Source organism: Microcaecilia unicolor, chromosome 6 (assembly GCF_901765095.1).
Source record: "Microcaecilia unicolor chromosome 6, aMicUni1.1, whole genome shotgun sequence".
Lineage (NCBI taxonomy): Eukaryota > Metazoa > Chordata > Amphibia > Gymnophiona > Siphonopidae > Microcaecilia > Microcaecilia unicolor.
In genome coordinates this window covers 314,159,506-314,170,785 of record NC_044036.1, presented here as the reverse complement: position 1 = coordinate 314,170,785, position 11,280 = coordinate 314,159,506, and the positions used below count along the sequence as shown (strand labels likewise).

General features: G+C 45.4%; 1 protein-coding gene across 2 annotated transcripts in view; it reads right to left on the bottom strand.

Annotated features, from left to right (window-relative positions):
* Nucleotides 1–771: 771 nt before the first annotated feature.
* RHBDF2 (rhomboid 5 homolog 2) overlaps nt 772–11,280 on the bottom strand; it is a 149,097-nt gene continuing 138,588 nt past the window's right edge. For both annotated transcript variants that reach the window (XM_030208194.1, XM_030208193.1), the window contains exon 19: nt 772–3,914. In XM_030208194.1, the coding sequence (XP_030064054.1) occupies nt 3,495–3,914 (420 nt within the window). In that variant the 3' untranslated portion in view covers nt 772–3,494. The remainder of the gene's footprint in view (nt 3,915–11,280) is intronic.

Sequence of the window (11,280 nt, the reverse complement as noted above, 5' to 3'; positions counted from 1 at the left end):
AACTGCAACAGCCAGGAGTACTCTGGTATCATGGCTGCAGCATTAGCTAAGCCTTGTACTGTAGTATATATCACCAGCAGGGTTTTCTGGGACTTGATGTAGCACAAGGAAAAGGGCTCACATAATGGGAGTGAGGTTTTTGGAAAGAACTCTTGCCACAGAGGTATGACCAAACTAGACTCCACACCTCCTAGGGTCAGGGATCCTGGAAGAGTGGTACAGGGGGGCTTCAATTCAGTCCTCGGGACACATTGACCTAATCAGGTTGTCAGGATAGCCACCAAGAAGATGTGTAAGATAAAATGTGCATGCATTGCCTCCATTGGATGCAAATCTCTCATACATATTCATTGTGGGTATCCTGAAAACCTGACTAGGTAGGTGTGGCCCAAGGACTGGGTTGAGAACATTTCTGATTGAATGTATCTCTTCCATCAGACTTACCAGATACCCAACCGGGTCCACTTGCAATCCCATGCATACATACTCCACTTGAGATCACTTAACTGTTACAATATCTGTAGTAGAGACTATATTGTAAACCTCTCAACTGAGACTGTGCCTTCAGTTTAACCACCAAAATGACTGCAGGCATGGCAAAAATCAGACTGCAACAAAACCCAAAAAGAAAAGGCCTTGGAAAATTGAGGTGGGGTGTCTGTGTGCAGAATAAATCAGATTTTTTTTGTTAGATAGATAAGCCTGTATTGCCGCCACCCCCCCCCCCCCCCCCCGGGTCAACACCACATGTCCCGTGCAATACACTTTTACTTGGCCAAGAAAATGGGTGGAATTACACACAGATTTCAAAATTTCTATGCAGAATTTCTGGTGCATACCTTTGGGGATTTGGCTGGAATATGGGTACAGAGGGAAACTCCAAAAGAGCTTCCTTTTGAAAATGAGCTTGCAGTGCTTCGGTAGGCAGAAGGTTCACTGACAAATGTCAAGCTGGGAACACACCATTTCCAACAGAAACCTTTAAAGGATCAGAGCACATCTGCAAACCTGCAATGCACTCCAATGACCCCCATCAGGTGCACCAAGCCCATTTTAGTTTGTCAGTTTTGAGTTCTAAGCAGCCTGGGGTTTGAAGTACTGATTTCTGCTATGATAAAGACCGATGGTAAATCCCAGAACAGTAAAAGGGGAAAAGCACAACCCAGGACTAACTCAAATATTCCTAGAAGGAGTATGAACCACTGTCGCTCCTTTCCACCCACCCACTCACCAGTTCCCAAACCCTTAACTAGATTTGGCTTTGCACCAGCCACAATGAATTATTCATTTTTGTATGCATATAATCTGCCTAATTTGCATATTTTGATTACAAAGAAAACCGGACTTGGGAAACCTGAATTTAAGACACGCTCATGGATGCTCAGGATCACAGTTTGAGAAGTTTCTTTTTAAAGTGTGCAATGCTGTTCACAAGGCACAATGTTTAGCATTATTTACGCAGACCAGTGACAGCACCTGCTAGACCAGAAAATTAAGATTTTTTTTCAGTAATAGGAAGAAATATTGCCAAAAGCTATTTACCTGTGCCAAACTGGCAATCTTACCATTGCTTTTCCTGTACACACGTGGAGAGGCAGCTGTCCAGGCAGTGCCTTTAGGTCACAGGAGAAACACACATTGACTGCACTTCAGTACCGATAGCTATTGTTGTCTGTGGAAGAAATACCCACACAGAAAGCGACTAATCACATGTACATGCTTCATTCCCAGGCCAGTTTTCAAAGGAAAACACACACGTCATTTGGGAATTGGTGTAAAGTCTGCTTCTCAATTTTCACAATCCTTGCAAAGTTTCACACTGAAAATAAGACCCACTGGCCGTGTGTGTAATGTCCCCACAGAGCCAGTTAAACTCCTGAACATGAACTCCTGGTCCCTCTGTCCCTGGAATCCCTTTTCCACATGGATAGATCTTCCACACTGCACACAATTTTCAAAAGCTCATTTTGTGCAGATAAAACATGTTTACCCACATAAAACCTTTCCGAACAGGCCTCTTAGTTTATTATTTCAGCAGCTGCCTGAAACGCCAAGCTCCATAAACCTTGGATACTACAGGAGCACATGTTCATCCAGGGATTGAATTGAAAGACCTTCTATCATCGCCTGCCGACGGACACAGAACGGGTTTGACGCTAGCTTTCTAGTCAGCTACTTCGTTTCTAGAAGTGCCAAGTGAAAAAAATTTTTAACACACCCACCAAATCACAAAATGTTACAGCAGCTAGCTTTTTGGGACTCAAAAGCTCAACAGTAGCGATCAGACTTAATATACATACGATCAAGGCTGCTAAGATGGCAGTTTTTTTTGTAAGTGTATTTTTTTTTGCATAAAATGTGCCTGTAAAAGGGATATGGGGGTGTTCATGAGGAGTGCATAGTTGTGCATTTCACAATCAAAGTGTGCCATCAAGTCTGCTCCAGTCCAGGCATTTGCCCATCTGTTTAAATGTAACCCAGAATCAATTAACAGACTTGCCCTCACTGCTGGCAAATGTGAGGACCCTAAAAGCAAAAGGACAATAGATTGGTGGGGGGGGGGGGGGGGTGAAGCTAAAACAAGCCCACGGGATTAAGCTCCACTGTTTGGGCTTTGAAATGTGAGGTAAAAAGATACATACTGGGAGAAAAAGCAATATACAATGAAATGAAGAAAACGGTGCTGCTGGCACACAGCAGGCTGTAAGAGAGCGGCCGTGGCCAGCCGAATACCCCACGTGCAGGGTGGGAGTCTGAAGGCACACAGGGTTCTTGAACTGCATTGTTATGACAGCTCTGGACAGTACCAAACAGCTGCAGCACACACTCCTGGCCCAAAAGAAACAAAGCATAACCGGCTCAGGCATTTCATACATATTAGCTCATGGAGTCTCTCTCTCGCTGTTCCAGCTCCAGACACCAACAAGTGGCTCTGCCCCTTGCATAGCAGAGAGAAACTCCCACGAGACTCAGCAGATAAGCTCCTCCAGCTTCCTTACTAAGGGGATTGGTGCATTTCCCAAGGTGGTGATCCAAAATCTCACGTTCCTCGCTAAAATCTGCTCCTGCTGCCTGCAGCAGCAGCTCTTGCCACAAATACACCGAGGTCCAAACGGGGCTTTTCCTCTTGCAGCCCAACTGTTATTTCGGCTTGTTGCTGACCTCTGTCCTCAACACTTTGCCTTGTGTCTCTTGATACCAAGAACCCAATGTGGTAATTTCTCACCATTTCAACAGAGCCCGCTTCCCCAACTCACACACTCTAAATAAAACGTACATCCGTATCAGTCCGTCATGCTCGCCTCATAAGGGCACCGAGCAAGTGCATGACACCGATTTCTGCTGGTCTCCACAGACAAAAATTTGTATTCCAAACTGATCACCACCATCTCGCTTCTCTGCCGATTAGAGAATCAAACTGGTGCAAACATTTCCTTTTAAACTGGCGCTTCTTCCTTCCAGCCCTCTTGTCACTTGTACCCCTCTTGGAGAGGTCAATGCAAATCTTGATTTAAATCATATTTGCTACAGAACTTGTTGGTAAAAGGCAGACAGGTGATGTACTCAATCCAAGGCCAGTTAATAGGGTAAACGTACAGCCAAACCACCAGCATCACAAATAGCCCCACAAAGATGAGCAGCGAAACTATTATCATGACCCGCTTGCGATACTTGTCCACGGGGCCAAACGTAATGTAGGGGAGAAAGGCAAAAGACAGCAGCAGGCCACTCATGAAACCAAAGAGGTGAGCGATGTTGTCAATCCAGGGCAGCAGGCCGAAGAGGAACAGGAAGAGGACGATGCCTGAAAGTTTCAGAAAGGCTCTCCAAGGTTTGGCCAGGATCTGCCAGCTCTGGAACAGTTCAACGAAGAGACAGGCCAGCAAACCAAACTGAGAGCCTGCTGGCCCCACCTGTCAGGAACAAGAAACAAGTCAGTGCAGGCACTTCACTGCTGGATCTTCATTGCTGGATCTGTGGTTTGCATTAGTCTAGGACAGTGATGGCGAACCTTTCAGAGACCGAGTGCCAACAGGGCAATTTAACCTGAACAACAGCAATGTGGGTTTTAAACTGGTTCTAGCCAGTTTAGAACGCAAGTAGTAAACCGGGGACATGCACAAAAGGGCATTTTCATGTCACAGTAGCAGCCACAGAAAATGGTATGCAAATGAGCAAATTAGTATTAAAATACTAATCTGATGCGATACACTACCGTTTTCCGAGGAAGTCACCGTGGAAAACCTAACGGGAGGTCTGCACCTCCCGTTAGGTTTTTCTCGTTGGGGCTGCTGCCCTCCCGCCCCGCCCTCCCAGCACCAGGCAGGCCTGCATCCCTCCCAGCACCAGGCCTGCATCCTTCCCTCCCTCCCTCCCAGCACCAGGCTGCCCGCCCTCCGAGCACAAGGCCACCTGCCTACCAGCCCGCCCTCTGAAATTTAAAAAAGTCATACCTGGTCGGGGTTGAGGCAGCGTCGGTAGCAGCAGTGAAAAGCGTGCTGGCTCAGCGCGCTTTCAGCCTTCCATCTCTCAAGCTCTGATCCCGCCCTTGCGGAAGCAGGAAATGAGGGCGGGACCAGAGCTTGAGAGACAGAAGGGAAGGCTGAAGGCGCGCCGAGCCAGCGCTTTTCGCTGCTGCTGCTGCCGACGCCACCTTAACCTCGAGCAGGTGTGACTTTTATCAGGAGGGGGGCTGGAACTGGCTGAGGCGACAGCGCGCGTGCCCTCTTTGGCACGCGTGCCATAGGTTCGCCATCACTGGTCTAGGACAAGGGTTCTCAACTCAGTCCTTGGGACTTACCCAGCCAAATCGGGTTTTTAGAATATCCATAATGAGTATGCATGACATAGATGTGCATACAATGGAGGTAGTGCATGCAAACTTATGAATATTCATGGTGGATTTCTTCAAAGCAAGACTGGCTTTGCTGTGTCCCGAGAACTAGGTTAAGAACCCCTGGTCAAGGAGATAACCAGAGGATTAGGGTTATGCTGTCCTCAAAGAAAAAGCAGAAATGTGAATCCTTCCTACTTACTTTTGAAAACAAAAAGAAAGAGAAATTAGGGATTAATATTCAGCTGTCTGTGGTCCGCATTTAGGTGGCACAAAATAAAGCTACAAAGTGGTAAATTTAAAACAAATCAAGAGAAAATATTTCTTCACTCAACATGTTATTAAACTCTGGAATTCGTTGCCAGAGAATGTGGTAAAAGCAGCTAGCTTAGCGGGGTTTAAAAAAAGATTTGGACAGCTGCCTAAAAGAAAAGTCCGTAAGCCATTATTAAGATGGACCTGGGGAAAATCCATTGCTTATTTCTAGGATAAAACGTATTTTACTGTTTTGGGACCTTGCCAGGTACTTGTGACCTGGATTGGTCACTGTTGGAAACAGGATGCTGGGCTTGATGGACCTTCCGTCTGTCCATGGCAACGCTTATGTTCTTATCACTGGATATTCAATGCTAGACCATGTCCTGGCATCAGCACTGAATATCTGAGCACACATGGCCACATTACACTTATACAGTTAAGTGCAATATTCAGTGCTTAACTGCACAAGGTGAACCGCATAAAGATCAGACTGCGTTTTAAGTGCTGAACATCAGCACTTAACTGCATAAGTGGCGACTCCACCCCCCTGGACTGCCTAACTGTGGATATTCAGCAGCACTAGCTGGTTAAATGCCATTGGATATCTGCAGTTAGCCGCTAATTAAATCACTTTGGTAATCATTAAATCGACTCTCTTGTACTCTCTGCCCCCACGGGATCTTCTATGGGTAGAAGCAATCTCCTTGCTCTTTCCCTGCTGATGCTGGTTTTCAAATTGGTGCTGGTTGAATTGAGGCTACCACCATTTTGAAAACAGGACAGCAGAAAATTTGCAACTACGGTGGTAGAGGATAGAGACCTCACATTGTTTCTGTTTATTTTAAAGGAATGAAAAAAAAGAAAATGAAAACAGAAATAAAAGAAAGAGAACAAAATTAAAGTATTTAGAGTACAACCCCCGCCCCAATGTTGGATCCCCCTCCCCCGTCCATCTTCTCAGAATCTCCACAAATATGCATTTATCACAGGGGAACGCTTATTTTGGAACTGTATCTATCATCTGTTACTTAATGTGGCATTGGAAGCACTTCAGCAGTGGATATAAAGAATGAACTACTCAATATAAGCTCCTGCTTTTCAGAAAATATGGATTTTGTAATTGGAACAAAAATATATGAACATTCTGCTTTAGTGCGTTGATAGAGAACTGTGGCCACTGAATTTGATTTGGTCACACTGTATTTTCTGAGCGCTAAAATTTTTAAAAAAATGAGGCGTGGTATTTTCATAAAAATTAAAAAGTAACTTTTTGTTAGAGAAGGTAATTGGTGAAACCTGAGTCTTGTGTGATATCAGTTGCCTCAGGATTGTTTTTTTTTGTTTTGTTTTTTTAATATATATACACACACAGACATACACACACATATATATATGTACACACACAAACATATAAATGGCAAGTGACCGTACTCACTCGCAAATGCGCAGTAGAGACTTCCCTCTCTGCCCCGCCCCCGCATCAATACGTGATGACGGGGGCAGGACAGAGAGGGAAGTCTCTACTGGCATGCTGCAGACCTTGGAACCGCTCCCCCTCCCCCAGAGTCGCCGCCGCCCCTCCATCTGGCCCGAGCACTGTGAACTTACATCACCACGCAGCAGCAGGCACATCAGCAAAGCTGCCGTCAGGGTGGGCTTCCTTCTCTGCCTTTGTCCCGCCCTCACCGACGTTACGTCACACGAGGGCGGGACACAGGTAGAGAAGGAAGCCCACCCTGACGGCAGCTTTGCTGATGTGCCTGCTGCTGCGTGCTGATAAGTACATAAGTACATAAGTAGTGCCATACTGGGAAAGACCAAAGGTCCATCTAGCCCAGCATCCTGTCACCGACAGTGGCCAATCCAGGTCAAGGGCACCTGGCACGCTCCCCAAACGTAAAAACATTCCAGACAAGTTATACCTAAAAATGCGGAATTTTTCCAAGTCCATTTAATAGCGGTCTATGGACTTGTCCTTTAGGAATCTATCTAACCCCTTTTTAAACTCCGTCAAGCTAACCGCCCGTACCACGTTCTCCGGCAACGAATTCCAGAGTCTAATTACACGTTGGGTGAAGAAAAATTTTCTCCGATTCGTTTTAAATTTACCACACTGTAGCTTCAACTCATGCCCTCTAGTCCTAGTATTTTTGGATAGCGTGAACAGTAAGTTTACAGTGCTGCTCGAGCCGGGTGGAGGGGCGGCAGCGGTGACTCCGTGGGGGGGGGGGGGGGGGGCTCGGAAACCCTCCCCCATTCCAAAAGTAGCCCATTTTCACGGGCCCAATGGCTAGTATATACAGAGAAAGAGATTTACATAGCCTAGGTTTTGTTCACGATGTAAAATTTACAGATACTGGGTCCCCCAATGAATATAAATTATCTCATGTATATTCATTCTGGAGATCCTGAAAACTCGCCCCCCCCCCCTCCCGTGGGGTCACTGGGACAGAGGAAGGTTGGGAGATTTTTTCATGCCGATGATGAAACGTAGATAGCTCTGCAGACATATGTTGTGCCTGGAGAACCTTGAGGCTTTTTCCTCCCAATTCAACACATTTATGCACCAAGTTAAGGAGTAGCTTGGATTGACTAGAGAATTTTGTTATACGATTTCTGGTTTATACCTATATTCTCTTTTTCCTGTGTATATTGTAACAGTTTTAGGAAGCCCTGACCTAGACTGAGGGTGACAAACAGTTATATTTCATATTGCCGACACCATGAAGCCCTGCACCATATTTGGTCTTTCAATGAGTTTTATAGATCTGGTTATAGGCGATATATAAAGTGCCTCAAGGATCGGTGCTGGAGCCGATTCTGTTCAATATATTTGTGAGTGACCTTGCCGAAGGGTTAGAAGGTAAAGTTTGCCTATTTGCGGATGATACTAAGATCTGTAACAGAGTGGACACCCCGGAGGGAGTGGAAAACATGAAAAAGGATTTGAAGAAGCTAGAACAATGGTCTAAGGTCTGGCAATTAAAATTCAATGCGAAGAAATGCAAAGTGATGCACTTAGGGAATAGAAATCCACGGGAGACGTATGTGTTAGGTGGCGAGAGTCTGATAGGTTCGGACGGGGAGAGGGACCTTGGGGTGATAGTATCTGAGGATTTGAAGGTGACGAAACAGTGTGACAAGGCGGTGGCTGTATCTAGAAGGTTGTTGGGCTGTATAGAGAGAGGTGTGACCAGCAGAAGAAAGGGGGTGTTGATGCCTCTGTATAAGTCGTTGGTGAGGCCCCATCTAGAGTATTGTGTTCAGTTTTGGAGGCCGTATCTTGCTAAGGATGTAAAAAGAATCGAAGCGGTGCAAAGAAAAGCTACGAGAATGGTATGGGATTTGCGTAACAAGACATATGAGGAGAGACTTGCTGACCTGAACATGTATTCCCTGGAGGAAAGGAGAAACAGGGGTGATATGATACAGACGTTCAAATATTTGAAAGTTATTAATCCGCAAACGAACCTTTTCCGGAGATACGAAGGCGGTAGAACGAGAGGACATGAAATGAGATTGAAGGGGGGCAGACAAGAAAAATGTCAGGAAGTATTTCTTCACGGAGAGAGTGGTGGATGCTTGGAATGCCCTCCCGCGGGAGGTGGTGGAGAGGAAAACGGTAACGGAATTCAAACATGTGTGGGATAAACATAAAGGAATCCTGTTCAGAAGAAAAGGATCCTCAGGAGCTTAACCGAGATTGGATAGCAGAGCCAGTGGTGGGAGGCGGGACTGGAGGTTGGGAGGCAGGGATAGCGCTGGGCAGACTTATACGGTCTGTGCCAGAGCCGGTGGTGGGAGACGGGGATAGTGCTGGGCAGACTTATACGGTCTATGCCAGAGCTGGTGGTTGGGAGGCGGGGCTAGTGCTGGGCAGACTTATACGGTCTGTGCCAGAGCCGGTGGTGGGAGGCGGGGATAGTGCTGGGCAGACTTATACGGTCTATGCCAGAGCCGGTGGTTGGGAGGCGGGGCTAGTGCTGGGCAGACTTATACGGTCTGTGCCCTGAAGAGCACAGGTACAAATCAAAGTAGGGTATACACAAAAGTAGCATACATGAGTTGTCTTGTTGGGCAGACTGGATGGACCGTGCAGGTCTTTTTCTGCCGTCATCTACTATGTTACTATGTATTCTGATTTATCATTTCTACATCTCATATTTGCTTCATGTTTTTATTTGCAATATTATAATTTTTAGTCTTATATCATGCTTTTTATCAACTTATAACCTACCCTATATGGTAAAGTGGGCAATTTAACCCTTCCCTGGCAGTTTTCTTATGAATCTCAGCAGGGTAACACCACCTAATTGGGCAAGCTTGGACCAGGGTGATTGCACAGACAGTCAACTGGTCCATCCTAGAAATATAAAATTGCTTCCCAAAATAAAATCACTTAACTCTTGTATTCCAGGGAGCAGTACAGTCTAAGCACTGAAGATCCCCTGCTACCTTTGAGGAAGTTCTCCAGTTCTTGATGAACATGCCCCGTTTACTTCCTAAGAAGGTGCAATGCCCTTTAATATTGCAGTATGCTAGACCTTTCAGAGGGTTATTGCTACGCTGTTGCTTTTTCTCTACCCAAAAAATGCAAACAGGATGCTAGGAATTATTAGGAAAGGAATTGTGAATAAGACTGAAAATGCTATAACACCTCTATATTGCTCCATGGTGCGAGCGCACCTTGAGTATTGCGTTCAGTTCTGGTTGCCGTATCTCAAAAAAATATATATATATAGCAGAATTAGAAATTCAAAGAAGAGCGATCAAAATGATAAAGGGGATGGAACTGCTCTCAAATGAGGAAAGGCTAAAGAGGTTAGGGCTCTTCAGCTTGGAAAAGAGACAGCTGAGGGGCGATATGATTGAGGTCTACAAAATCCTGAGTGGTGTAGAATAAGTAGAAGTGAATCAATTTTTTTACTTGTTCCAAAAGTACAAAGACTAGGGGACACTCAAGTTACATGGAAATACTTTTAAAACAAATAGGAGGAAATATCTTTTCACTCAACGAACAGTTAAGCTCTGGAACCCCTTGCCCGGAGGATGTGATAACAGCGGTTAGCGTATCTGGGTTTAAAAAAAAATTTTTGGACAAATTCCTGGAGGTAAAGTCTATAGTCTGTTATTGAGACAGATGGGGAAGAAACTGCTTGCCCTGGGATTTGTAGCATGGAATGTTGTCAAGATTTGGGTTTCTGCCAGGTTGGCCACTGTTGGAAACAGGATACTGGGCTAGATGGACCATTGGTCTAATCCAGTATGGCTACTCTTATGTTCTTATAATGAAAAGAAAAGCCTAGGGCAAGAGAAAGAGGAAAAGGAATACATCTAATTTCCAAAACACATAGAAAGAAAACTCAGATCAGCTCTGAAGTCCATGAATTACAGGAAGCACCGAAAACACAAACAAACCTACAGGTGTGAGACTGGGTCTCCATTTGGGTGCTGGGTAGAGATAAAGAGAAGCAGGCGTGGGAGAACTTCAGGAGGAACTAAAAATGGAACTCATATTTCTTTATTTTAGCCATCTAGTGTTAATGCATGGAAACTAGTTTTCCCTTTCTATCCCTCCCACATGTGTGTTTCCTTTAGTACCAGAGATGCCCCTTTCAACATGTTAGGAAAAGATTGGTATCGGTGTGTAATTACGTACTGCAGGCAGCTAACATCGTTGGACTTCCTCTCGCCCCTAGCCAGTGCTCCAGCGGCTCTGTTTTTCTATGCCAGCTCAGTTCAGATAATTATAAGCTTCACAATCCCCCCCCCCCCTTTTTTGTTAATCACTGCTACACAAAGGAAAGGTCCTTGGAACTCCTCCCAGGTCAACTCTGCATCACAGGAAATAGAGTTAACAAGTGATCTACTAATGGGGTCCTGAGACCTTGGAACCACCCCTTCCTCATGAAGGCAAACACCGGTGGGCTCAAAATACTAGCAATGACAGCCTACTAGTCAATTGTTCAGCTCCAACCCCGACAGGAAACATTTATTCACAACTATGATACTCACAATCAGAAAGGATCTCATTTGAGAGGTGCTCATACATAGCAATAACCCCATTTAGTATCGTTATGCTCATATTAGCCCTCTCCTCAAGCCACCTCACTGGCTTCCTATGGTTTCCGCATACAGTTCAAACCAGGGGCGTATCTGGACTCCGGCGGTAGGGGGGGCCAGAGCCA